The sequence below is a fragment of the Penicillium subrubescens genome (assembly GCF_028828155.1).
Source record: "Penicillium subrubescens strain IBT 31985 chromosome Unknown utg000005l_segment0_segment0, whole genome shotgun sequence".
In the NCBI taxonomy this organism is placed as follows: Eukaryota; Fungi; Ascomycota; class Eurotiomycetes; order Eurotiales; family Aspergillaceae; genus Penicillium; species Penicillium subrubescens.
In genome coordinates this window covers 5502112-5528407 of record NW_026643155.1, presented here as the reverse complement: position 1 = coordinate 5528407, position 26296 = coordinate 5502112, and the positions used below count along the sequence as shown (strand labels likewise).

The window sequence follows — 26296 nt, the reverse complement described above, 5'->3', positions numbered from 1 at the left end:
GGATGAATGAGAGCAGATGGGCGTAACCTAGGAAACCATATAGGCTCTTCGCCTTGGAGAGTTCCTTACAAAGGTGGGTTTGTTCAGTTACATCTTCGATTCACCCAAGCACAGACCTGTGCCCCCACAACTTGGACAGACCAGAAGGCTGCAGAGCTCCGATATTCTAACCCATGTCGGGTAGAGGCTCCAGAAAATCTTCCTTAGGTAGTCAGACAAGAGGCCTTCTAATAATCAGACGCCTGAGGAAAGTTTTGCGATGGGATGATGCGGGATGGTGGTGCTTGGCCAGTTCGCGGATGAGAATCTGTGAAAACTGAGCTGGTAAAACAATACTTAGTAAAGAAAAGCTTAGTTACCTACAGGGCATTAGTCTTGTCAATAGCGTCAAGTATACGTAATTGGGTGCATTTGGTAGAATTTGCATTTGAAGGGCCTGGGCTGGCTTGCTAGCTTGCTGGAGGATCAACACCCACATTAAATTGAGACGACCATGGCCCAACTTGTCTGCCGATAATCTATTGCTTGCTCAGATTTTGCATGACAAAATTCATTTTTAATGCCCCTAGCCATGTATTCTATTTGTGTATCCCGGAGGAAAGCCAACGAAGGCGGACTTATGCGCACGGAATTCGTAAAAAGTTGATGCGCGCTGGTTACCGAAATAGGCAAGTGGGTCCATGATGACCAACGAGTCGGCAAGTCGGCGCTGAAAAGCTCCGATGAAACGATGTGATTGGCTGAATTCGATAATGAACGGACCGATGGATGCCTGAATTGGCCTGAGTGTGGCCCGGCTGGTGAGGCTCCGAGATCAATGAGCATAACTTGACGAAAGTTATCCACTTGATCGGTGTTAACATGATTCTTCTCCGATCAGAGTCAAGAATATGCTCCGGATTTTACGCTCTTATGAGGGCGATCTGGCCCTCTGTTAAGGCACCAGAAGCAGAGACTGTTTTGATATCTTTGACAACCATCCCAGTCTTGCCTACAGGGTGGAAAACCCCAAGTTGCCCATCATGGACAAGGACGAGTACGAGATGGAGTTTATGCCCATCACTGAGCGTACTCCAACCGTGATCGACGAGCGCGAGATTGCATCTCTGGGCCGCATTGCTTCCAGCAAACTTGGCCAAAAATTGTCCGCTTCTGCTAGTCGCAAGGACTCTCAAGATCTAAGGCTAGATCCCAATAGCCCCGAGTTTGATCACCACAGATGGGCTCAGCATGTCCTCAGCCAGGTGCATGAAGCCGGCATTGAGATCCCATCTCAAAGCGTGGTCTTTTCTAATCTCTCCATCAGCGGCTCCGGTTCAGCACTACAGTTTCAGGAGACCCTGATATCGAGCCTCACTCTCCCATTTCGGTTCGCCTCTAAAGCCCTCGCGGGTCGTCTATCCCCTCCGAGGAGAATTATACACAGCTTTGATGGTCTGCTAGAGGGCGGAGAGCTCCTCTTGGTTTTGGGACGTCCTGGAAGTGGCTGCACCACCTTCCTCAAAACCCTTTGTGGACATTTGGGCGGTCTTACCATGGAACCCGGCAGCTCAATTCACTTCGAAGGAATCGATTTCGACCAGATGATCAAACACCACCGTGGCGATGTGGCATACAATAAGGAAGTCGATCTGCATTTCCCCCATTTGTCGGTGGGCCAGACCCTCTCGTTTGCCGCTTACGCTCGTGCTCCCCATCAACGCATCGAAGACATGACCCGAGATGAGTACGTGGAGACTTTGACCCAAGTGGTCATGTCAGTCTTCGGGTTGTCTCATACCTCCAATACCAAGGTTGGTAGCGAGTTTGTTCGAGGCGTCAGTGGTGGTGAACGCAAGAGAGTCAGTATCGCGGAGATGTTTATTGCCCGCTGTCGCATCGGTGCGTGGGATAACAGTACCCGAGGACTGGACGCCGCTTCTGCTTTGAAGTTTGTCCGGGCTTTACGTCTTGCTGCCGACATGGGCCAATCTTGCCATGCCGTCGCCGCCTATCAAGCATCCCAATCAATGTACGACCTGTTTGATAAGGTTGTGGTGCTCTACGAGGGCTACCAAATTTACTATGGCCCCCGTGATCGAGCAGTGGCTTACTTCCAGGACATGGGATGGGCCAGACCAGAGCGCCAAGTGAGCGGTGATTTTTTGACGGCCATTACCAACCCAAACGAGCGCCAGGCACTTCCAGGAATGGAAAGCAAGGTGCCTCGCACAGCGAAGGAATTTGCCGAGCATTGGAAGCGTAGCCCCGAGTACCAGAGTCTGCGCAAGCAAATCACCGACTTCGACCAACAACACCCTCCCAATGGCGAGGATGCCAGAAAATTCCAGGAAAGCCATGTCCACCAACAGGCTAAACACACCCGCTCTCGCAGTCCATACATCCTGTCCGTGCCGATGCAAATCCGCCTTTGTACTCGAAGAGCCTACCAGCGTATGCTCAACGATCTACCCACTGCCTTATCCCCCCTTATCGTTCAATTGATCCTGTCCTTGATTATCGGATCCGTCTTCTACAACACCCCTGATACCTCTTCGTACTTTTTCCAAAAGGGCGCAGTGTGCTACTTTGCCGTGCTGATGAACGCGCTTCTCACAATTAACGAAATCATGCAACTCTACAGTCAACGACCGATTGTCGAAAAACAGTCTGGGTATGCCTTTGTCCATCCGTTCACAGAGGCATTAGCCAGCATTATCGTGGACTTGCCGATCAAAATCGTGCGAATATCCATTTTCAGCATTGTTCTGTACTTCATGGCCAATCTTCGTCGGGAGCCAGCTCAATTTTTCATCTTCTACTTGTTTCTGATCTTCGCTGTCTTGACCATGTCTGGCCTGTTCCGCAGCCTTGGAGCATTGACCAGGTCGGTCGGTCAGGCGATGGCACTCGCGGGCATCTTAGTCCTGTGCATCGTTGTCTATACTGGATTCACGCTGCCAGAGCCTTATATGCACCCGTGGCTGTCCTGGATTCGCTGGATCAACCCGATCTATTACACCTTCGAAGCCCTCATCGCCAATGAATTCCACGGCAAGAACTACCCTTGCACGTCGGTAGTTCCGAGTTATGGAACGGGCACGTCTTTCATCTGCTCTTCCCTTGGCGCGGTGGCTGGCGAGAGATTCGTCTCTGGGGACGCGTTCATCGAACAGAACTACTATTACCATTACTCTCACCTGTGGCGGAACTTTGGTATGTACCGACAAGTGATCCGATCCCAGTGGTTGTCACTGTAACCTTCCGTCATATAAGTATTGACCTTCTACACAGGAATTCTTATCGCATTCATGTTATTCTTCAACACACTCTACTTGGTTGCCACCGAATTCATTTCCAGCGACAAGTCAAAGGCTGAGGCCCTGGTCTTCCGTCCCGGCCATGCCCCGGCACACCTCCAGTCTGGACACGACGCAGAAGGCGGAGCTGTGGCCGTCACTAGGCTTGAACCGACACAAACCAATGACACGATCCACCTGCCCGAACAGAAGGACATCTTTTCCTGGAAGGCCGTCAATTACGATATCCCGGTGAAGGAAGGCACCCGGCGTCTCCTCGACAATGTCAACGGCTGGGTCAAACCTGGCAGCCTGACTGCACTCATGGGTGTGTCTGGTGCCGGTAAGACAACTCTGTTGGATGTTCTCGCCCAGCGGGTCTCCATTGGTGTCGTATCTGGTGACATCCTGGTGAACGGTCAGCCTTTGTTGCCAAACTTCCCTCGTCGCACTGGATATGTCCAGCAGCAAGATCTTCACCTCGAGACAACCACGGTCCGCGAAGCGCTACGCTTCAGTGCCTTGCTTCGCCAGCCAAGGAGTGTCTCCAAGGAGGAGAAGTATCAGTATGTGGAGGAGGTTGTCAAGCTCCTTGGCATGGAAGATTTCGCCGAGGCGGTTGTTGGATCTCTTGGGGAGGGTTTGAATGTTGAACAGCGCAAGCTTCTCAGTATCGGGGTTGAGCTTGCCGCGAAGCCCACCCTACTGATATTCCTGGATGAACCCACCAGTGGACTAGACTCTCAGAGTTCATGGACAATTTGCCAATTCCTTCGACGACTTGCGGATCATGGCCAGGCTGTTTTGGCAACGATCCACCAGCCCAGTGCCACTCTATTCCAGACATTCGACCGTCTACTCTTCCTAGCCAAAGGTGGAAAGACTGTCTATTTTGGTGACATCGGTGAACAGTCTTCTACTCTGTTGAAGTACTTCGAGCACAAGGGAGCCCGACCATGCGAGGAGCTTGAGAATCCAGCCGAATACATCCTCGATATGGTCGCCGGAGAAGGCTGCCTTGGTGTTGATTGGCCCCAGGCTTGGAATTCGAGCCAGGAATATCAAGATGTCATCTCTGAGCTCGACCAGTTACATTCCATGCGCAAGAACTCTAGTCATGATCAACTATTGGGCGACGATAATTCTGAATTTGCCATGCCATTGTCCACCCAACTGGCAGTTGTTCTTGGCCGATGCTTCCAGGGCTACTATCGCCAACCTGACTACATCTATGCCAAGTTTATTCTCGGTATTGCATCGGGTCTATTCATTGGATTCTCCTTCTGGAAAGCTGATAACACTCAGCAAGGCTTCCAAAACGTGCTCTTCAGCATTTTCCTATTGTGTACTATTTTCAACACCCTCGTTAACCAGATAATGCCTCGCTTTGTCACCCAGCGATCGCTGTACGAAGTTCGCGAGCGCCCATCACGTATCTACTCGTGGAAAGTGTTCATCCTCTCGCAGATCCTTGTAGAGGTTCCCTGGCAAGTTTGCCTAGGTGTCTGCTCCTGGGCATCTTTCTACTGGTCTGTCTTTGGCACCGGTCAAGACTCCGAGAGCCGTGGATTGATCATGCTGTTTATCGTGCAATTCTACATTTACGCGGCCAGTATGGCTCAATTTGTCGTGTCCGCCATTCCAGAGCCCACCCTGGGCGCTATGCTCGCCACTCTCATGTTTGGTCTGTCTTTCATTTTCAATGGTGTTCTGCAGCCACCCAGTGTTTTACCTCGTGAGCTTCTTCCCCCTCTGGTATGCTAACGGCTTTTGACTGATATTTCTTCAACAGGATTCTGGATTTTCATGTATCGTGTCTCCCCATTCACATACTACATCAGCGGCATTGCCGGTACTGCACTGCACGGCCGCAAGGTCGAATGCAACGCAGCCGAGCTCAGCGTCTTCGATCCCCCATCCGGCCAAACATGCTGGGATTACATGGAGAAATACGTCGACATGGCCGGTGGCTCAGTATACAACAAGAATGCCACGTCCAATTGCGAATACTGCAGCATGAGCTCTGCAGACCAGTATCTGGCAGCTCGGGAGATCTACTATGGTGATCGATGGCGCAACTATGGCATCTTCTGGTGCTACTTTGTTTTCAATATCTTTGGGGCAATTGCCTTGTATTATCTGTTCCGAGTGAGGACATCCAAGTCGATGATGGGGAAGGCTAAGAAGTGAGCGTGAGCGGCTCATAGATACCGGGGTGTCAGGTCTTCACACCAAATTTTCTTTGCACACTCTTATCTACATTATTCTCTTCTGCAACGCAGCTCATATTAAATCTTGAAGCATGTGAATCGAATATCGATCCTGCTAAACATTCTCCCCTCTAATTCCTTTTGCAGCGTTAGAGATCATTCCAGGCTATGACATCATTCGGTGGTGACAGTAGAAACATTCAGTAACTAAATTGAGACAGAGAAGTTTGGCTCGCCAGATATAAAGGCACTGTAGGGTAAGAATCCCGTGGTTCATTGCCATTGAGCCCATCATATTGAGATCAGTGCAACCCGGAGAAATCTTTGTCGGTTATTAAAACTAAGTAGCCGTTCACTCTCGCAACTGAATTATCAAGAGCTGAATCAGTCATATATTCCCATATTGAAACGCCTTTTTGTATATCAGTCGTATTCATCGATCGCCATGGCAGCCGTCTTACAAGGTAAGCAATTCGTTAGCACTGAACCACGCATACACAACAATTACTCACAGACCTAGCCCCATTACAAGCACAGGCTATGTCCCCCATCCCACGAACAAAATGAAAGCAGCTCGGTGGATGGGCAGACGAGATGTCGAGATCGGTCTCGTTCCCAAACCGACCATTACCGACCCCAGCGACGCCATCATCCAAGTAACCCACTGCACGATCTCCGGCTCCGATCTACATCTATACGAAGGAGATCTAGGATATATCATGTGAAAAGGCGACATCATGGGACGAGAAGCCATCGGCGTAGTCGATGAAGTTGGACCGAATGTGAAATCCCTCGAAATCGGCGACCGAGTGATCATCTTACCAGTGAGAGCATGTGGGCATTGCGACTATTGCAAACGAAAAGAATATTCGCTGTGTGATGTGAGCAATCCATCCAAAGAGATGCAAATCGCGTACGGACATCGCGTGGCTGGTATTTTGGGGCATACTCAGCTCCGTGGTGGATATCCAGGGAATCAAGCTGAGTTCTGCCGAGTACCGAATGCTGACTTCACATGTCTCAAAGCGCCCCACGATGTTGATGCTTGGAAACTTCTCAGCTTGTCCGATGTAGATTCCACTGCGTGGCATGCACTCGAACTAGCAGAGGTGCGAGACGGAGACGTCGTCGGTGTCTGGGGCTGTGGTCCCATCGGATTGTCCATCCAGCGACTTGCCAAGCTACGCGGCGCCAGTATGGTATACGCGATAGACAGCGATCCGCGACGACTGCAACGGGCCGAAGAATTCGGGATGATCCCTATTGATGTGGCGGCTCACCCTGATATTCGCGAGTATCTTCTCTCGATCCGGCCGCAGGGAGTGGACAAAGCGATAGAAGCCAGTGGATATCGAAGCACACAACAGCCGTCTCTGGCTGCTATGAGAGCTTCCGGGCTCGGACGAGAGATTACTGACCCCGTGTCGGCTATCATCAAGGCAACGCGTAAGGGCGGCAATATTGCTCTGGTGGGGGACTTTTTCTTCACGACGCATGATTTTCCGATCGGACCATTCACGCAGAAGGCGTTGACTGTTCGTGGAGGACAATCGATTCCACAGAGGGTATGAAGAGAAAGACTATGGCTGCGTTCAACATATGCTTGAGCTAACGGATATCGAACAGTATCAACCGTTTCTCCTTGATCTCGTTATCTCGGGCCGATTGGATCCATCGTGGATGTTCACATACGAAGATCATTTTGAGAATATCGCCGATCACTACCGGCGATTTGCGGAGCACGAGGAACCCGGTGGATTGAAGGTGGTTCTGGTGACGGCATTTGGACGCAGTGAGCAGCCGACGAGTGATATAATTATAGATCGAGAGAGCGCAATAGATCTGTAAGTAAGATAGACTGTAATCTCTTTCAAAAATTGAAAATTTTTCGACTTTTGAAAAAAAGTGAAGGATGTTGACTGAGTTGTAGTTATAGATGACGCTATTGATTGAATTAATAGTACCGCAGCTGAGATTGGGTAGTTACTGTAAGAACTAAAGATAGTTAGATCGGACTGAGATGTACCAAGCATATACCTATTCCGTAGTTAGGTCTACTGTCAGCCCCAGTAATACCAATTATTGACTCCGAAACCGGAGAAACTCAGCTAGTAATCAAGAGCAATAAGCAAAAGATTCACAATGGTCTGATTGGAATTCGATCCAGTTAGAAACCCACCGTTCCTAGCAATGACCTTGGATAAGAATTAGAGTCACCGCCATTTGGAGTACATGAGTCAACGTGTAGTAAGCATGTAACTTGCTGGAAGTATAAAAAGCATCTCAACTGCCCCTCACTTGACCTCATTTTCTCCCCGCAGATCCGCCGATCCACAATTAACTTACACTTACACACCTCCACCATCATCATGTTCCCTCCTCCCCCAGCAGCCCTCGACTGGAACGACATTGGCTTCAAAGTGCGCGATGGTAAGTTATCCAATTACCCCAGAACCTACCATCAATTCCACTGACAATCACCCAGTCAACGGCCATGTCGAATGCCACTACTCAACATCCGGCAACGGCCAATGGTCGACCCCACGCTTCGTGCACTCGCCCTACCTCTCCATCCACGGCATGGCCCCCGGTCTAAACTACGGCCAACAAGTCTACGAAGGCCTTAAAGCATTCCGCCACGCAGAAAATAGCAAAATCACCATTTTCCGACCGGACCGCAACGCAAAGCGCATGCAGAAATCCGCCGAAGTTGTCTCGATCCCGCCCGTTCCCGAGGATCTCTTCCTCGATTGTGTGCGACTGGCTGTTGGTGGGAATGCCGAGTTTGTTCCCCCGTTTGAGTCTGGTGCGGCGATGTATGTCCGACCATTGTTGTTTGGGTCTTCGGCGCAGTTGGGGTTGAGTCCGCCTGATGGGTATACGTTGGTTGTGTTTGTGATGCCGACCGGTGTTTATCATGGGGCTAGTGCTGTGGATGCGTTGATTTTGGAGGATTTCGATCGTTCGGCGCCGTTTGGAACGGGGAATGCTAAGGTGGGAGGTAATTATGCTCCTGTGCTGCGACACAGTGATCGTGCTCGTCAGGAGGGATTCGGTATTACCTTGCATCTGGACAGTGCGACACGGAGCGAGATTGACGAGTTTTCTACCTCTGCTTTCATCGGTGTGAAGCGTGATGGGGATAATATCACCGTCGTGCTGCCGGATAGTCGCAACGCTATTGATTCGGTTACGGCTTCCTCGGTCGCTGATATCGCCCTTTATCTCGGCTACAAGGTTGAGAAACGCCGAGTTGGATATGAGGAATTGAGCTCCTTCGATGAGGTCGTTGCTGCAGGCACGGCAGCTGCACTGGTACCGGTGCGAAGCATTACGATGCGTTCCAAGAATGACAAGTTCGAGTATCGCTGCGGAGACCAGGCACAGGGTGGCGAGGTCTGTGTTAAGCTTCTCAAGACCCTGCGGGGCATTCAGTCTGGATCTATTGAGGACTCAATGGGCTGGAACTACGAAGTGACTGCTCCTCCAAAGGAATGGATTGAAGAGGGTTCAGCCGAGAAGGTTGACCAGAGTGGATCTACGGTGCCATGAATCTGGTAATAATGTGTTCTTTTCAAATAATCAGACAGAATAAAAGCGAAAACTGCTCTTGCTTGAGACATGATATCATTCACTAGAACTCGTACATAGAGAGGAGAACAGCGTGTAGAGAGACAACAAGACAGTATCAAGCCTGCATTCGATCACATCCAGCTGAACAAAGGCAACATAACCCCAGACTCGACATTGAAACACAGGCATACATCTCTTCCAATCGACTGTCGGAGAAAACATCACATATCAACACCTCCCATCTTGTAATCACCATCGGAGTCGCTGCTATCATCATCTGATGTCTCGTCCTCCGATGTATCATCGGCCGATGACTCGTCCTTTGTTTGTCCCTTCAAGCAAAATGGAGGATATTTGGCCAGAGCTTCCCAGCTCCCCTGCTGAAGAAGCTGACCTAGAAGACCGACCTTACCAGGTGGTGAGTGTTGCTGTTCAGGGACTTGTTCGAGGGCAGCGGCAAGCTGCGCCACTTCAGATGGGTCAACCTCCCTAATTCATTCGGTTAGCACGAATCTTGGATACCAAAACGAGAGCCAGGTCTAGACTTACTTTGCAGTAGAATAAATCCCATTAACCCCATTCCCTTCTTCTCCCGGATCGGCTCCAGGGGGAGGGGCCTTTCGTGGTGAAGTTCTCTGGGAGGCAGTAGATTTGCGGATGGGAGAGCTATGCTTGATCGTGGGGATCTCAGCCTCAGACTGAATGTCCTCGCCTTCACTATCCGTCGTGTCGTTCTCGTTCTCGTTCTCATTTTCTTTGATGGCTGCATCTTCAGGAAGGGCATCATTCGACTGGGAAGCGCGGGTACTAGAAGCTCTGGTTGACGGAGAAGCCTGCTCGATTCCATTATCCCCGATCAAAACTTGGATCCCATGCCCGTCTGGTTCCTTGTTCCTCTGGCTTTGTGGACTGTCCCCAGTCTTCACACTCGAGGAATATGCACGAAGGAACGAGATCCTACGAGCAGCGACAAAATCAGCCGATAGATCCCTCTTCTCGATTCCGGGTCGCTTGTGGTTCTTTTTCTTCTTGAGCAGATCCTCATCGCTGTTCTCGTCGGGGCCTTCATTAGGTCCATTTCCGGCATTCCCCTCCTGGCTCGTGATAGTACGTGCGTCACCATCATCGTACAACTGCTCATTGCTTTTAAATTTCTCAAGCGCCTTTCGGCGTCGGCTAAGTCGCTTGCGAGCCATGCCTAAGAGTCGTCGTCGCTCCCTTCCACCCGAGCCCGCTTTGAGGGTTGTTATCTCGTTGTGGAGACCAGAGATCTCCCGGAGAACGATTAGACACTCCGGGTTTGTTTTGGGGTCTCTGAGCAACTTTTCGACTTCCCGAATCTCAGCTCTGTCTTTTTCGAGATACTTTTCCGTGGTTGGTGTGGGCTTTGGGGTAGCATTCGGATCCCTTGAAGCCCTGGCATGATGGGATCTTTTGCTAGAGCCCGAAGCCTTCAGGGCTGCCCTAGTCCGAGGGCGTCTATCGTCATTGCGAGAGGTCTCCCGAGGAACTGAGTTATATGGCCGTTCTGCGAGCTTTCTGGCACCCAGCGGGGAGTCATCCTGTGAGCTTCCCTCCGGTGGTGAGGAATTGGTAGATCCACGCAGTGAATAACGAGGCAGCGGCGGTGGCGGTATAGAACTTGGTTTCTGAATTCGATCGGCCGAAAACTTGTCCCTGGTAATGTGGTCCCTGGCGGGACTAGCCGTGATACCCAGGCCCAGACCTAACTCGGGAGAACCGGGTGAGGTATTGGTGAGATGGCGTCTGTGGCCCTTGGGGAGAGCAAAAGCTGGAGGTCGTCCGCCATTGAAGTACACGGGAGAAGAGGTTGTTGTGTGAAATCTCTGAGGAGGACTGGGAGACTGAGGGTCCGTCTGCGCTGTCAATCAGGGCCGCTTTGATTGATTGTGCTGCGGGTCTGTTTGTTCTTTGTTCTGAGAGGGAGTGGTCGCACCCGGCCTGGGCAACGAGTCATTTGCGCTGATTTCAGTGTCAAGGAACTTGCGCTTGGCCTCCCTCGCGGCGCCTTCCACGTCCTGGAAGACCGAGGCAGCACGTTGGTGTCTCGGAGTGGGAGTAGAAGTAGACGAGGAGGGGACTGGGATCACACGGACAATACCATGCTGATCGAATCCCTCTCTTTCACGGCGTCCACTATCCACCCAAATATCCGCGACGGAACAGCGGACTGTAAAGGCCGTGTCAGGGTAAGCGCCATTCACCAGTTGCTTGATCTGGAGAGGCCTGTCGCAGGTGAAGGTTAGTATATGCTCTGTGGATTGAGATCCAGTCTGGGGCGGGAGAGAGCTCACTTCTCGGTTGGCCATAGCTCCTGCCACTGCTCTTTGATTCGATTGGCCAGGTCTCCAACTGACACGTTCTCGGGGTCCTTGATCACCAGGAGAAAGCTGCGAGACTGGTCTGTGGCAGCTTCCGGCTGGTGCTGTCCATCAGTACTGTTTCTGCTGGGGTGTGCTGAGGCCTGTTCCCGGGTGACCAGGACGGTCAGTCTGAGATTCGGCGCGGAGGGCATGACTGGATTGAAGGGGAATGATGAAATGATGGGTGTGTGGAGAGTCGGGAGATGAGAGGACGGAGTTATGAGGGTGTGACACTGTCGAGTGAGGGAATGGGGAGTTGGGAAGTTAAAGGGAGCGTGGAGTGGGAGCAAAAGAAAAAAAAATCCTCAAGACGCGGTGGGGGAAGAGAGAAGAAAAGAGAGTCGCGGAGGGTGAGAAGCGATGGGCGAAGAAGAGATGAAAAGGGAAGTCAACAAGAGGCAGACGCAGGGAACCGCAAACAAAGAAGGACAGGATGGCAGCAGCGCCCTCTTAGCGTCCAACAACCAACGAACTACATCAGACTGGAGCAAGTCGAAGACATAGACCAGAAAGCGAAGTAAAAAGTGGAAACAGAAAATATCAGTTAGATTCAAATTTAGATACAAAACTATGGACCATATACCATCACCAACCCTCAACTCCACCACTCTACTCAGGAGGAGTAAAGTACCGCTGGAAACGATCGATATCTGTAAGACCCAACTCTACAATCACCTCGTGGCAGCTCATCAACAGACTGGGGAAGCGCACCGTCCAAAAGTTCAGGTAGCCTTCGGGCAGTCCACCGATATGCGCCTTCAAGTACTCAGGCATGTCATTGTAATGGTTGCGCTTGTTACGCAGCGCACGCAACAGATCCAACATCCGGTCACCGGTGTACTTGCGCTGCTTGCCCAAGTTGTCCTTGAAATCACGAGGAAGCAGACGCAAAAAGTCCATCTCTGGACCCATGACTCGCTCTGCAACCGACTCCAAGCAGAGCAGGGCATCCGAGGGTGGATCACGGGGCTCAAACTCAAAGTGATCGGAGACGTCGCAGAGGAAGCTGAGACGGTCCGAGGGGGGCCAGAAAAAGGGGTGCATGAGGACCTGACTGGCATCGGGGCGTTGTCGAGGATCAAAAGACAGCATCGAGCGAATGAGATCATCAGCCTCAAAGGCATAATCACCCAGGCGACTCAACTCCTCCAGGTCAAATTGGCCCTTGACAATGTTGGCCTCTCGCATAAACTTGCCATTCTTGTCGAAGGGGTGGCTACCACGAGTCAAAACGTAGTAAAACACACAGCCCAGGGAGAAGATGTCGATGGCACGAGTGGCACGGCGGTTGGTCTGCGGGTCCACAACTGCGGGCTCCGATGATTCGGTATGCTGCGACTCAGAGCTCATGGCCATATTGTCATCATCCACCAACAGCTCCGGCGCACGCCATCCCGATGTACCGGCGGCGTGAGCAGTGGTGGCTCGGAAAGAACTCTGGTTATCCTCAAGCTTCTTGCACAGTCCAAAATCGGAGATGAGCAACCGGAGAGACCGAACTGAGGTTCGACCACGAGACATGGCAACCAGAATATTCTGAGGTTTCAGATCACGGTGAACGATCTTGAGGGAATGCAGATAGCGCACACCCTGGGTGATCTGCTTCAGAATATCCGGCATGTCAAGGCCGCCTTGGACCAAGTCGGGGTGTTGTGAGGGGCGTTCAATAACATCCTGCAGCGACCCAGGACACAGTTCCAGACCAATGTACAGGAACCCTGCCGCCTGTTCACGGCAGAAGTACCGAATAACGTTGTGGTGGTCATCGCTCTCTTGCAACAACCCAACTTCGTGAGAGGCAATATCATAAAACTCCATCAGCATACGCTTGACAGCCACGTTGCGCCCATCAAACACGCCCCGATACACCACGGTACCGTGACTGCCATGTCCGAGTACAACATCGGTGAAGACTTCCAATCGACCAATACGGATCACACCGTCCATCTCCACAATCTCGTTGGAGACGGTACGAGTCATTTGCACATCGGGTTCCAGACGAGACTGTGGAGCCATATTGTTGACTTGCTCCACAACCCGGTCAGCCTGGTTGGCATCTCCCTCGGTGCCGGGCTTCTTGCCCTTGCGGTGTGATTTTCCACCACGAGTACCACGCTTGCGCTTGCCCTTCTTCGCCGGCTTGTCAGGATCTTGAGCGCCATCATCCGCTTCGCCATCATCGGTTTCACGAGATGGCTCACGAATTTGCACGCGGGGCGTCGAAATAGGCGGTGCACTGTGCTCCCGCGAGGGACGAGGAGTGGCTTCACCATCCGGAGTGCTATCTCCGAGGTCAACATCCACAGTCACGCCGGGAAGTTGTCGAGTCGGTGCAGATGGTCGCTTCATGTCCGGGGCCGAACCGACAATGGGAGTGGCAGGAGTCGACAGTGCAGATTTGTCATTGATGTTGATGATGTTCTTGATGTCCAGCTTCTGCTTGGCGAGATCCCGAATATGATGCGAGTTGAAGTAGATGAACGTGCCAATGAACAACAAGATCAATGTAACAACAATGTCCAACGCGTTGTCCCAACTTTTGCGGATGATGGCGCTGTGCCGAAGGGCAGGGGGTAGCGCAAGTTCCGATGGGCTGCGCAAGACATCACGTGGGGTGTCGTTGGATATTTCGGTGGTCGGGGAGCTGCCCAGTCGGGGAATGGATGGAGTGATGCGTGGGCCATTCAAGGAGTGCACACCAGCCAAAGCGTCTCGTTGTTGACTTGGAGTCAGACTCATGAGCAACTGTCCTTTGCGGAAGAAGTCCTTGTCGTAACATTGAGCCATTGGGGCTCGGCCTGTGACTAGAGGGTACGTCTCTTCGGACAACGCATACCACCCACCCGCGTTGGTCGAATCAATGAAGACACGAGTGTCGCGGTCATCTAATGTGCCATAGTCCGGGTCAGGAGGTTGAAGTGGTTGGGAAAGGAGCACCAGAGGCGTTGATGCATCCGGGGCATCCTTGTTGACAGGACGAACCACATCAAAAACACGGGCCACTGGAGATGAAAAACGTTGCGTGTACCGAGGCCGGTCCATCCGAGAATGATCAAATCCCAACACAACTCCATCATGCATGCTATAAATGTGGCTCGAGTCCATTGTGCGGTAATACTGACTTTGAAGGTCAATATCCCGATTATTCGGGGCCCATTCGGAGTATTTCAGTGTGCAGATTGGGTCCCCCGTCTCGGTGTTCTGAATTGCCACGGCATACTCTACACGACCGAGTACAAGGGTACCAGAAGTGGTCTCACACTCGTCAGAGTCTGTCTCCAGACCATCCACCTTCCGGCATTCCTGTCCCGTGGTGTATGGACCCCGAGAGCTAAACACCCGCAAGATGCTACCAGTCCGGGCATCGATCGTATACAAAGTCGTCTCCTTGCGAGCAGTATACGTCACAGCAGGCTGAATACCGGAATAAGGGGTTTGGTCCACCAGTTGCTTGACCGTCAAGCCGAGCTTCTGCAGTCCAGCCTCGGGACCCGGGCTGTAAACATACAAGCTGCCATCTTGGCTGGGCTCGACGATCCATAAAAAGTCATCCTCGGGCTGGGTCTCATCAAAGCTCGAGCGATTGGCACGATGATAGATACTCTCCACAAGAGGACTGCTGGGCACCTCGAGGGCCCAGCGAGAAGAGCCGGTTTTCCGGTCTCTCGCGTGAATGGTTCCGTCGACGGTCGCCAACAGCACAAAGTCCTCAACCTCCCAGTCCTGTAGGGACCGCGCGTGAAGCTGCGAAGCCAGGCCAGCAGCGGTACTGCTAGCCCGGACGGGAGGGGCTCGAACGGCGCGGCCGGAGCCTGCCAGAGCCAGAGTTGCTAGGGCGCTCGCATCGTTGGATTTCACGATGGGTGGTACGGCTAGTGTTGCCGCACTTGCATGAATTGGGTCTGCTCCCGCCGGCGCTGACGGCACGGAGACCTGGGGGATGGAGAAATCATGGGATTCTGGGTGCTGCTGCGGAGCAACCAGGACCGGAAGGAGGAGGAGGGCGACGCTGGCGGGGATGGTCGAACGGGCGCCCGACAGCCGCCACCGCATTGTGGAAACTTCAGCACTGTGCGAGGTTCGAGGATAGAAAGGTCAATGGGGAGGCCGGTAACCAGCTCATGGGCTAGGGGTAGGATGGGTTCGAGTTGGGTCGAGTGTCGTGTGTGTGTGTGCGGACGGGCGGATGGCTTTAGTGTGGAGCGAGTCGAGAATCCGGATCGCGGATCATTCCCCCACATTCAAGGTTGTGGATGGGTTCGAGTGATGCAACGAGCGCTGTACAGAGGGAGCAGAAAGGGACAATCAGCGAGGGATGGGATGGAAATGAATGCGATGGGATCAAAGCAAGAGGATGAGAATCAGGAGAGAAAGTGAGAGAAGTCGTGGAAAGGGGAGGAAGTCGAAAGTCCTAGGGGAGGCCACAGGATTTTGTGTAAGATTACAAGTGTATAGCCGGTGTACTTTACGGGCAGTGCCCAGCCCCTTCCAGCCTTCGGCCCCAGTAAAGTGGCTGTACCGGGAAGGTATCAAACAATATCAAACAATACGGGGCCCACGCACGTCCGCCCCTGTACTTTGCATGTGGAGAAGAGGAGAAACAATGAAAACGAAGGAGTCATTTCGGATAAATGGTGTACTTCGTAATAGGTAACGATGGTTAATTGGTCAATTTACCCTGTCATTGAAAAGGACAGAACAAACCTCTCATGTAACATGAAGACATGCATGTATGTACCTCGATTCCACAATCAGTTCTCGACCCCAAAAACACTCACAATTCTGGACCCAAGGGGCCAGTACAGTAAGAATTATTAAGATGGCGTAATATTTCAACTAAGCATGCACCTACATCAGCACAGCCTTAGGCGCCCCACAGAATATACAAAAAAGAACAAGCGAACGGCAGTGTCGATCCTCGTTAACCCGAGAAATTTTGAAATCCATTGGTTTCCATGTCAAAGCAATGGGCAAGATGATGTAGTAAAGACGTCCCAAATCGCAGTGTGTCTCCAAACGCCGTAGCACCCAACCACGTACATACCGCTGCCAAAGATAGACTCTGGTCAAGCAGCAGAGACGAGGACGAAAAAAAAAACATAGAAAATGGGAAAGAAAAGGCCCAGATAGATACAGAGAAGGAAAGTCAGAAGCCGAGCAAAGAGAAGTACAGACATGGCCAAGTCAAGGGAATATATAAGAACAGAAAGGCAACCCCCACTGGGGGGCCATTGGGAGAACACCGAACAGAAATTGAAAAAAAACACAAGTCTAACCACCCCGGATCATCCAGGTGACGGCAACCGCCCATCCAGTCACGAAGATGACGGTGAGGATTCCAGCACCCGCGCGGTCACCCGTGGTAATGTTGTTCAGGACAGGCACCTGCTGGTTCGAGCTGTTGGTACCAGCATTGGGATTACTCTTCGAGGTACCACCAGTCTCCGAGGTGAGGGGCGCCCCGCCCTTGAAGGGAACGAGGTTGGCATTGAGTACTCCCAGCACCGCCATCTGCTGCTCCAGACCAGTGGAGCCGTCAGCGGCCTGCGCATACCATTTGGTACCGCAGAGGTTACCACCTGTACCCGCCGTGCAAGTCTTGATCGCGGCCTGCGCCGAAGTCTTTAGTTTGGGCAGAATGGTATCCGAGGATCCGGGCACGATCGTAGTCAGGAAGGCCAGCCAACTGGAGAAGTACGCCTTGAAAGTGATTTGGTTGCGATCACATTTCTCGATCGGTTCGCAGGTGATCTCCACCAGGACGTTGCCAGCGGCGCCATTGTAGCCCTGGGTGGGATAGAACTGACTGGAGGTACCGATCAAGCCGTCAATGCCCTCCTTCCACTTGGAGGCAGTTCCGTTGGTCTTAATGATTTTAGGTTAGCGAGATAAAAATACCACAGAAAGAATCGGGGTCACCATACATAGTTGTACATGTAACCAGCACCACTGATATAGGTAGCGTAGTTGTAGGTCCATTGCCAATCACCGTGGTCGGTACACTGGGTTTCGCAGGTGGTGGAATCGGCAATGTTCCAGTTCTTCTGCTTCAGAAGCGGAGTGGTGGCACTCCAATCCCAGATGCGCTCGGCCCATTCGGCGTATGTAGCATTCTTGGTGTAGAGCGCGAGGCGGGCAGCCAGTTGGAAAAGACCACCGTTGGAGATAGCGTTCTTAGTAGTGTAACCACTTTGGTAGGGCCAGATCTGCCAGCGCATACCGCCGTGGCAGCTGCTGGTATCCCAACGCGGGACCTGGGTGTTGAAGACACCCTGGGCGAGAGACACCCAGGATGGCTGGTTGGTTTGTTCGGGGAAGTTGAGCTCGGCCGCGGTGATAGCGGCGAGACCCCAGAAAACCTGATCGTCATTACCCAAATACTGACTGTAGTTGGATGGGAAGAAATCGTCGTCGCCCTTCTGCCAGTACATGCCCTCCTGGATGGCGGCGTTGAATTGTGAATCGCCAGTCAACCACCAGTACTGAATAAGAACCATGAACATCGAACCACCTTCCCACCAAGTGCCGTCAAACTTTCCGGGAATATCTTTGGAATCTCGAGCATTGTAGTAATCGATCATGTCGGAGGCGACCGTCTTGGCCGCCGTTTTGAGGGAGTCTAGGAGGAGCGCATTGTCAGCATACCAGCCGGGAGCCCGCCAGCAAGCGTAGGGACTGGCCATAAGGAGCCATCCATTTGGGACGAGGCCAGAGGGACTAAGGAGATCCAGGAGACTGACTTTCATCATCGACATTAAGGGTGATGGCACCGAGAGCGCCATGGACAGCGAGGGAGCCACCCACCAGGGTGGCTAGCCAGTGGGAGAAGATCATGGAGAGTTTAAACGAGTGGACGGGTATACAGCATCGAAATGGAGAGAGCGCGCGGGAGAGGAAGCAGCGCGCGAACGAGCTGGAGAAGCAGGGGGGTTTGGGGCGAAGATGGGAGTTGACGATCAGGGACAAATCTTCAGGGTGGAGGACGAAAGACGGTGGGGACAAGGGAAAAAGTCCAGAGCCGGGCTGGGCGTTGGAGAGGAGAGAAGGCGAGAGAGTGAGGGAAACGAGGTACGGGAGAACCGGAGGAGGAGGAGAGAGTGTGGCAGTGAAAGTGGCAGCGGGAGTGTGTCAGTGTGCCAATGATGACCGTCTGGTAACTGGGAGGGTAACTGGGAGGGTGCGCCTAAACGCCGGTTCGGTTGGTTCTTTAGGTGGGGGGAAGACAAGAAGAGAGACTCCGCCACGGACTGGGATGGAGCCACTACCAAAGGGCCTAGGGTCTACCGGATACAGGGACAGCCTACAATTTTGTATAGAAGAGAACTAGAATTATAATATTGCAAATAATGTACTCTATATCAAATATCACATTTCACTGCTAAAGGCTCCCTTTTGAATCTTGTTCTTTATTTTTTTTAATCTCAGGGGGTCTCTGCCACTAAAAATAACCCCGATGACAGGCTCAACTGTTTCTTGGGTGCCTGGGCGGCAGTGGGCGGAAGCTACTGTATGTACTTAGTCTACTATGTTAGTATGTACTAACTACTCCGTACTCCTACTCAAATGAGACACTCATGCGCCCTTGGCAACTCAGACCCCTCGCCTGGTCTCAAGATCTATTTACAACCTAAACACATCATGAGATGAATTGTCTCAAAGAAAAAGAAGAACTGCCCGCATTCCTCGGATCGGTCACGACAGCCACTACGCTCATTGACGGGGCCCACGCCGATCTCCATGCGAATGGGCAGGGTTTCGTCGTCATGTCCGATGATCCCATTTAAACTCTGTTTCGATGCTCAGATAATAATAATTACTCGTGATCACCTACTCTACAGATTAAACTGTTATCTAATCATTCCCTTGGTCAAATCCCGTTGCTTTTAGATCAAGAATGTGACTGGACAGTACCACTCCTAAGAACCGAAGCTGACGCTTTTGGGGAGGGTCCCGCAAGGTCTCGGTCAGGGTCTGCGAGGGTCGACGAGGGTCTTTTCCATGGACGGGAGTCACAGTACTCAAAGCGGTGCTGACTCATCAGGCACTGAAGAGCCACTCACGTGATAATTGAGGCCAAAGGCAACAAGGCAGTAAGGCCACAAACCAGTCGATATGGCACGTGATAAGTAGCTTGGATAGATTGAATGTATTGGATATTTAAACAGTATGAATAGTGTCTCTTTTTTTTTGCAAAGAGCCCCCGCCATAATCAGGGACAACCCAACAATCCATATCGCATCAATCATTTCACATCCGATCCCGATGGCGAGGGGCAGCCCGGATGATGTTGTCCACACGCAGAAGCAACTATACAAGACCAGTCAGTAAAGTGAACCACAAACAAAGTAGAGAAAGGAAACTTCGAGAAACATACCTCAGCAGCCTCAGAAGCCGATGACACAACGGCCTTCTTCAGCTTATACGCCTCCACAACACCGAGATCCCGCATGTCGGCAATGCCACCGCCGGGTGTCAACAGGTCCAGACCCGAGCTGGTCATGCCGTTGTTCACGGCCTGGCGCAGCCGAGTGACCAGGTCGCTGGAGTCCAGACCAGCGTTGTCGGCCAGAATGGTCGGCAATTGCTTGAGGGCGTGTGCGAAGGAGTCCACGGCCAGCTGCTTCTTACCAGTGGTGTTCTGAGCAGCCTGTTCCACTGCCTTGGACATCACCATCTCGGCACAACCACCGCCGAGAGTAACACGGGGATCCTTGACAGTCTGAGAGAGAACAGCAAGGGCATCGTGCAGGGAGCGCTCGGCTTCGTCGAGCAGCTGCTCGGTAGCACCGCGCAGCACAATGGTGCAGGCCTGGCCAGCAGCCACGCCGGAGAACTTGATCAAAGTGTCCTCGCCAATAATCACCTCCTCAATCAGATCGCAAGAGCCCAGCTTCACTTGGTCGGGGTGGTCGAATGTGGAGGCAATCTCACCGCCAGTCACCAAGGCGAGACGCTCAATACCATCAAAGTCGGCGTGCTCAATGGACACGATACCAGCCTCAGTGAAGAGCTGCTCGGGCCAGTTGTAGATCAATTGCCGGTTGACGAAGCAATTAATTCCGTGAGACTTGATCCGCTCAACCTTGGCCCGCATCTTCTCCCGCTCAGCCTTCTCAAGATCGGCCAGCTTACCCGTCGACTCGACCTTGACCCGAGCGCCGAAAATCTTAACCTTATCCGTATCCATCGCAGTGTTGGCCACGAGGATCTTGGCATTCTCCAAGCGCTTGGGCTGGTTGACACCAATCTTCTTGTCGAGGATGAAGCCCTCGTCCAGGTAGGAATCCTGCAGCTTGCCGCCGGCCTTCTTAATGATCTGGATGTGGCTCAGGTCGGTGGAGCCCTTCAGGCGGAGGACAGCCTCACAGGCCAGACGGGCAAAGTGGTCTCGGTCCTGTGCCAGCACCTTGGAGCTGAGCGTTGTGCGTGCAATTGCGTGCAGGTCCTTGCGGAAGGCCTCCGGGTCCTGGCTGCGGTCGACGGCGGAGTTCTCAAGAGCAATGAGAGCGGCACGGCTAGCTATCCGGTAACCCTCAATGATAGTCTGGGGATGAATCTTGGAGTTCACCAGCTTCTCGGCCTCGCGGAGCAGCTCAGCAGCCAACACGGTGACGGATGTAGTACCGTCACCCACCTCATCGTCCTGAACCTTGGAGATGTTGACCAGCACCTTCGCCGCCGCGTTGTCCAGAGCGATCGATTTCAGGATGGTAGCACCGTCGTTCGTCACGAGAATGTCTCCGGTGGAACTACAAGAGACCAGCGTTAGCATATGACAATGATGATAACCCCCACCAATGGTATCCAGAACACCCCGCCACGTACGCAGACTGCAGAATCTTATCCATTCCCTTGGGACCCAGAGTGCTCTTCACGAGATCACCGACTGCGATGGCACCGACAAAGGCCGACAGACGGGCATTCTCACCCTTCTCCTCAGTAACATCGTCGGCAAAGATCTGTGTGGGATTGCCAAATGACGACTGTTAAAGGTAGAGTTAGCACATAATCATGCCAAATCCCCAAAAAGACAATCGTTATCATACCATGATAATCAGCTAGGAACGAACAGTCGAACTAGTGATCAAATAAAGGTGTCGACTGCTGAAAGGTGCAGCTTCGTCAACAGTGGGGGGGGAATCACGGCGAGAAAGGAGAAAAGTTGGGTGGTCCGAGCTTCTGCCCGAATGGCCGCCCACCGCCCGCCGCTCGCGATGAGCCCAAAGCTCTTCCTCCTCCTTCATCCCAAAGAAGACGCTTACTTCCTTATCTCTGGGATCAATTGTGCAGAAAATGGCTGGTTCTGACGAGGCCGCAGCGGCCACTGTTAACAAGCGCCCCCACTCCGAGGTCGATGCCGCCGACAATGGTGAGGACAACCCTCCCCGCGCCCTAGAGCTCCGGAAGCCTTTGCGCGCAATCGACTGACCGTGTATACATTCTTGTGCAGGCGACGATTCCTCCTCAGACGATGACTTCGGTCCCGCACTGCCCTCCGAGGCAGCTCCGAAGAAGAAAAGACGAAAGCTGCCCTTCGAGAAGGTGTACATCAATGCGCTGCCCGCCTCGGCGCGATACTCCAAGTCGCTGATGCACAAGGACCAATTGTCCTTTGTGACGGTCACTCCTTTCACAGATTTTGTGATTACCAGCTCGGTGGATGGTGTAGTCAAGTTCTGGAAGAAAATGGCGGACGGCATTGAGTTTGTGAAGGAGTTCCGCGCCCATCCAGGTGAGATCCGCAGTGTCAACGTCAGTGCCGATGGTCGTAGTTTTGCGACGGCGGGTGTGGACAAGACGGTTAAGATCTTTGATGTTATTACCTTTGGTAAGATTGCAACTCGAGATTTTCTCCCGGGGTATTTACTAACGGTGTGACAGATCTATTGGCCATGTACACCCTCGAATTCGTCCCTCGATGTGTATGCTGGGTGCATCGACGAGGAGCATCCCTACCATTGCTTGCTGTAACCGATGAGTCTAGCAGTACCTTCCAAGTATTTGATGGACGCGGCGAGAACCCGCAGCCTCTACACACGGTGAAGTCGGTTCATCGCTCTCCAATCGTCTCGATGGCGTTCAACAATGCGTTCGACTGCGTGGTCTCCGCCGACGAATCAGGCATGATTGAGTATTGGCGCACAGGAGACGGATCTTTTGAGAAACCGGATAATGTCTTCGAGCTCAAATCGTCCACCAACTTGTTTGCCTTTAAGAAGGCCAAATCCACCGCTACTGCGATCACAATCTCGCCCTCTGGGGAGCATTTCGCTACGGTGTCTTTCCCCGATCGCCAGATCCGCGTGTTTGAATTCGCGACGGGTAAACTCTACCGCACATACGACGAGTCCATTGCGACTATCATGGAAATGCAACAGGCGGGCACCGCGCCGTATCAGCTGGAGGAAGTGGAATTCGGGCGCAGGCTTGCAGTCGAACGAGAATTGGAAGGAGAAGCCACCCGGAGCAAGTTCAATGTTTCCTTCGACGAGTCCGGCCACTTCTTGCTTTATGGATCATTGTACGGCATCAAGTGCATCAACACGTATACGAATCGCGTGGTGCGAGTATTTGGGCGGGAGGAGCCTTTCCGAGCCTTGAACCTGGCTCTGTACCAGGGCCAGCCGCAGCGTAAGGGCGTAGTGACTGTGTCCATGGCTGCTAGCAGTAACCCTCTGCTACAGGAGGCCGAGGAGCGTGATGCCATCCTTGTCAGCACCGGATTCGCCAAGGTCCGGTTCTACCTATTCACCAATGAAACCGATATTTCCAAGAGCAGCCGTGACGTACAGAACGAGAAACCTACTCAAGTTGTCGGTGCCTCTGATGCAGGCGCAGCCAAGCCTCAGGAGACTGGTACCGCTGCAGTTCTGCACACCACCATGGGTGATATCCACCTCCGCCTGTTCCCCACTGCTGCCCCTCGCACTGTTGAGAACTTTGTTACCCACGCCCGACAAGGATACTACAATAACACGATCTTCCATCGAGTAATCCGCAAGTTCATGATTCAGGGCGGTGACCCTCAAGGTGACGGCACCGGCGGCGAGTCCATCTGGGGTGGAGAATTTCCCGATGAGTTCTCGAGTCTGCGCCACGACAAGCCATATACCCTGTCGATGGCGAATGCCGGACCAAACACGAACGGAAGTCAATTCTTTATCACAACAGAGAAGACCCCATGGCTTGATAATAAACACACCGTCTTTGGTCGTGCCGTCCAAGGTCTAGACGTGGTGCATAAGATTGAAAATGTGAAGACGCATAAGGAGAAGCCCGAGGTGGACGTCAAGATTGTGAGTATCAGCATTTCTTGATGAGGATCCGCATAGCTTCAGGATATGTACATTACCATGAGCATCTATAGTTTTTTCCCTTCATCTTCTTTTTATACGAGATCACGAGTCCCCAAACAGCGAGCCCTCGTTGGCATTGAGCTCTGAATATCAAGATTATAGTTTGTTAAGCTCACGGATATAAAATTCAAAGTTTCAAACGGGACCAAGCCACGCCCCGGATGTACCTAAATACGAAACCCGCCCAGGAGAGGGACATCAGACATCAAGTAAATTCAACCAGATAAGCAATCCAAGGATTCAAGATTGGAGGCAAATAGCCCACAGCCCATCATATGACAGACTGGGGTTTGTCCTTGCGCTTTAGGACAAAGCTTGAAAAGACCAAGAAATGGGGGAGAGCTATGTAGACTCGAATCCTCCCAGAAATAATATTCCCACACACCGTGAACGCCGAGAAAATGCAAGATGGGACAAAATAGACGCACAAGGTAAAGAAGTACCTCCACAAGGATAGACAGCATGACTTCACACCACGGACAGCACAAGTCACCCGTGCTATCGCGTCAGACATTAAGTCACAGATGTCCGATTCATCAACATAAAACTTATAAAGCTCAAAAAAGATACCAACATGGGAATCGGAGAATAAAAACAAACATAAAAAAACACAACAGATAGTTGGTCTATTGTAGAGAAACATGTCGAATCTCCACATCTGATGAAGGTTGCGAGGGCTTGGGCAGACGCGTGCGACTCCCTGGCGGGGGAGCCGCATTATTCCCCCGAGTAGCAGCCATGTCTGTAAGCGAGCTACTCGCCAGAGACTGGGACTGATTAGGCCCCGTGGACGATGCCCAGGCTGGCGGCGGGGGACTCAAGACTCCCGAATTCGAGTTGGAGACGGGGTTTCCACTGAGAACACCCGAGCTGCCTGCCGCACTTCCACCGTGATACAGGCCCGGTCGTTTAGCATCGTAGCGGCGCTTGAGCCAGATACCACCAGCAGCGATGGCACTGAAGCCAATGGCGAGGACGATCAACATGATCACCCATTGGTAGTGAGTGCTCCACCTGGAAAGGGAGAGATAAACGGGTTAGTCAGGTCTCGGGTAAGATGGAAGCGTGGAAATGCGGGGAGGGGGGAGAAGAGATATGTCTGAGTTTAAAGTGGAGGGGCAAATCTGAGACATACCAAGACTTATTTTCGTCCGCGGCGGAGGTATTGCTGGTGCTTTTCACGGGCGTCGCGGTGCCCGTTGACGCCGAATTGGTGGCCGTGGTCGTGTCGGTTGTGGTGCTGGTGTCGCTACTGCCCGTATCCCTGCCATTGGAATTGCAGTAATTGTTATACCAAGTAGAAAGCAGAGTCTGGTCGGAGGACGAGGTACACGAGGAACATAGACTGCCGGAGGTCTTGAGGGTGGTGAGGAGGGACGACTGGCAGAAGCAGGAGACCCAGGTCGATTCGGCGGCGGCCTCGCAGCTACTCTGCGCCTGAGTCAGGGCCGTACAAGACAGACCACATTGGGGGAACGAGGAGGAGGCCGCGGAGGGAAGAATGCTGGCGGCAGCGCTGGTGGAGGCGTAAAGCGAGAGGAGGAAGAGGCCCAGCCGACGGCCACGCCCGATAGTGAGTGTCATGACTGGGGATAAGTCCGGAGAAGGAAGCAGTCGAGATGAGCGATAGTAGTAAAAGAGCAAGCGAGAGTCGAGAGGAAAGTATCCGTGCGGAATGTGGCGGAATCGAACGATAGAGGGGATGGCGGGATCAAGGTGGGCAGTCCATGATGGGAATGAATAAGGGCGTTGTGATGAGATGAAGAAGAGAAAAAAGAGGGGGGGGGGAAAGTGGAAAAGGGAAACTAAAGAAGAAATGAGGAGATGAAAAGTGGAGGAGAACCACCTAAAAAGGGTAACTTAATAATGATTATTAGTACGGAGTATTGTGACAGGGACCAAAACTAAAAAGGAACTAACAGTAAAGAATAATCATCATGTAATCAAGGAATCATAATCACTACTAAGTTCAACTAGAATCATGATATTTTATTCTTCTTCTTCCTGGAATTCATCCGAAGTTTAAAAAAAGGAGCCTGGTCTTGTTCTTCTTGTTCGGGTTCTGGCCGCACTCGGCCAATAAACTCCACCGGGACAGGGTCCAGGCTGGGATTGAATCATGGACTGGACCTTGCTGCATTCAGTCATTGAGAGATGTATAGAATTGACTACATAGATAGAATACAGTAGTTAAGAATTGAGAATTTCTCAATTATCCGATGAAGAGAGAGAGGTGATCGAGTTAAAGGACAAGGGAGATTAGCTGTCAGATCCGCCTGCTGGAAACGGTAACGATTGTCCCGAGTGACATACTACTACTATGTAACATAGTTCGTTACTCTAAGTAGACTCGCCAGTTTACTGCCGCGGATACGAGGTACAGATTTAGTCAGGAACTGGTTATCCTCCGTACCTATCATATCGCAAGACTCGATAATATCCCAGTAAAGTCAGTCTATTCATCCGAGCTGAGATAGGCTACCAAATCTCATATC

General features: G+C 52.1%; 10 protein-coding genes across 10 annotated transcripts; 5 read left to right on the top strand and 5 right to left on the bottom strand.

Annotated features, from left to right (window-relative positions):
- Nucleotides 1-1022: 1022 nt before the first annotated feature.
- N7473_008549 (uncharacterized protein) lies at nucleotides 1023-5468 on the top strand (the record flags this gene model as incomplete). The annotated part of the gene is made up of 3 exons (XM_057154489.1): nucleotides 1023-3195; nucleotides 3274-5013; nucleotides 5071-5468. The coding sequence occupies 3 exons, from the start codon at nucleotides 1023-1025 to the stop codon at nucleotides 5466-5468; spliced, it is 4311 nt and encodes a 1436-aa protein (XP_057008827.1).
- Nucleotides 5469-5933: 465 nt separating this feature from the next.
- On the top strand, nucleotides 5934-6213 carry N7473_008548 (Formaldehyde dehydrogenase; the record flags this gene model as incomplete). Its single annotated transcript, XM_057154488.1, has 2 exons — nucleotides 5934-5952; nucleotides 6026-6213. 2 exons carry the CDS (start codon nucleotides 5934-5936, stop codon nucleotides 6211-6213), a joined length of 207 nt encoding a protein of 68 aa, XP_057008826.1.
- Nucleotides 6214-6225: 12 nt separating this feature from the next.
- Nucleotides 6226-7336, top strand: N7473_008547 (Branched-chain amino acid aminotransferase II; the record flags this gene model as incomplete). The annotated part of the gene is made up of 2 exons (XM_057154487.1): nucleotides 6226-7053; nucleotides 7115-7336. The coding sequence occupies 2 exons, from the start codon at nucleotides 6226-6228 to the stop codon at nucleotides 7334-7336; spliced, it is 1050 nt and encodes a 349-aa protein (XP_057008825.1).
- A 521-nt stretch (nucleotides 7337-7857) lies between these two features.
- Nucleotides 7858-9040, top strand: N7473_008546 (branched-chain amino acid aminotransferase; the record flags this gene model as incomplete). The annotated part of the gene is made up of 2 exons (XM_057154486.1): nucleotides 7858-7918; nucleotides 7974-9040. 2 exons carry the CDS (start codon nucleotides 7858-7860, stop codon nucleotides 9038-9040), a joined length of 1128 nt encoding a protein of 375 aa, XP_057008824.1.
- Nucleotides 9041-9282: 242 nt separating this feature from the next.
- N7473_008545 (uncharacterized protein) lies at nucleotides 9283-11597 on the bottom strand (the record flags this gene model as incomplete). The annotated part of the gene is made up of 4 exons (XM_057154485.1): nucleotides 9283-9550; nucleotides 9611-10943; nucleotides 11019-11308; nucleotides 11377-11597. 4 exons carry the CDS (start codon nucleotides 11595-11597, stop codon nucleotides 9283-9285), a joined length of 2112 nt encoding a protein of 703 aa, XP_057008823.1.
- Nucleotides 11598-12054: 457 nt separating this feature from the next.
- ireA (bifunctional endoribonuclease/protein kinase IRE1) lies at nucleotides 12055-15498 on the bottom strand (the record flags this gene model as incomplete). The annotated part of the gene is made up of 1 exon (XM_057154484.1): nucleotides 12055-15498. The coding sequence occupies one exon, from the start codon at nucleotides 15496-15498 to the stop codon at nucleotides 12055-12057; it is 3444 nt and encodes a 1147-aa protein (XP_057008822.1).
- Nucleotides 15499-16256: 758 nt separating this feature from the next.
- N7473_008543 (glycoside hydrolase family 76 protein) lies at nucleotides 16257-18597 on the bottom strand. The gene is made up of 3 exons (XM_057154483.1): nucleotides 18186-18597; nucleotides 17370-18064; nucleotides 16257-17310 (listed from the first exon to the last, which is right to left on the bottom strand). Exons 1-3 carry the CDS (start codon nucleotides 18277-18279, stop codon nucleotides 16717-16719), a joined length of 1383 nt encoding a protein of 460 aa, XP_057008821.1. The 5' UTR covers nucleotides 18280-18597; the 3' UTR covers nucleotides 16257-16716.
- A 1095-nt stretch (nucleotides 18598-19692) lies between these two features.
- On the bottom strand, nucleotides 19693-21494 carry N7473_008542 (chaperonin-containing T-complex subunit CCT2; the record flags this gene model as incomplete). Its single annotated transcript, XM_057154482.1, has 4 exons — nucleotides 19693-19752; nucleotides 19820-21194; nucleotides 21271-21428; nucleotides 21492-21494. The coding sequence occupies 4 exons, from the start codon at nucleotides 21492-21494 to the stop codon at nucleotides 19693-19695; spliced, it is 1596 nt and encodes a 531-aa protein (XP_057008820.1).
- Nucleotides 21495-21738: 244 nt separating this feature from the next.
- N7473_008541 (WD40 repeat domain-containing peptidylprolyl isomerase) lies at nucleotides 21739-23762 on the top strand (the record flags this gene model as incomplete). Its single annotated transcript, XM_057154481.1, has 3 exons — nucleotides 21739-21814; nucleotides 21896-22273; nucleotides 22327-23762. The coding sequence occupies 3 exons, from the start codon at nucleotides 21739-21741 to the stop codon at nucleotides 23760-23762; spliced, it is 1890 nt and encodes a 629-aa protein (XP_057008819.1).
- Nucleotides 23763-24427: 665 nt separating this feature from the next.
- On the bottom strand, nucleotides 24428-25385 carry N7473_008540 (uncharacterized protein; the record flags this gene model as incomplete). Its single annotated transcript, XM_057154480.1, has 2 exons — nucleotides 24428-24815; nucleotides 24937-25385. 2 exons carry the CDS (start codon nucleotides 25383-25385, stop codon nucleotides 24428-24430), a joined length of 837 nt encoding a protein of 278 aa, XP_057008818.1.
- Nucleotides 25386-26296: the final 911 nt, after the last annotated feature.

What these genes read in the sequence shown, in the direction of transcription:
- N7473_008543 (XM_057154483.1), bottom strand. Translation starts at nt 18,279, where the DNA reads ATGATCTTCTCCCACTGGCTAGCCACCCTGGTGGGTGGCTCCCTCGCT. An exon ending in CCTTAATGTCGATGATGAAA is followed by an intron (nt 18,065 to 18,185) that starts GTCAGTCTCCTG and finishes CGCTCCTCCTAG; the next exon opens with ACTCCCTCAAAACGGCGGCC. An exon ending in CTGGTTACATGTACAACTAT is followed by an intron (nt 17,311 to 17,369) that starts GTATGGTGACCC and finishes AAAATCATTAAG; the next exon opens with ACCAACGGAACTGCCTCCAA.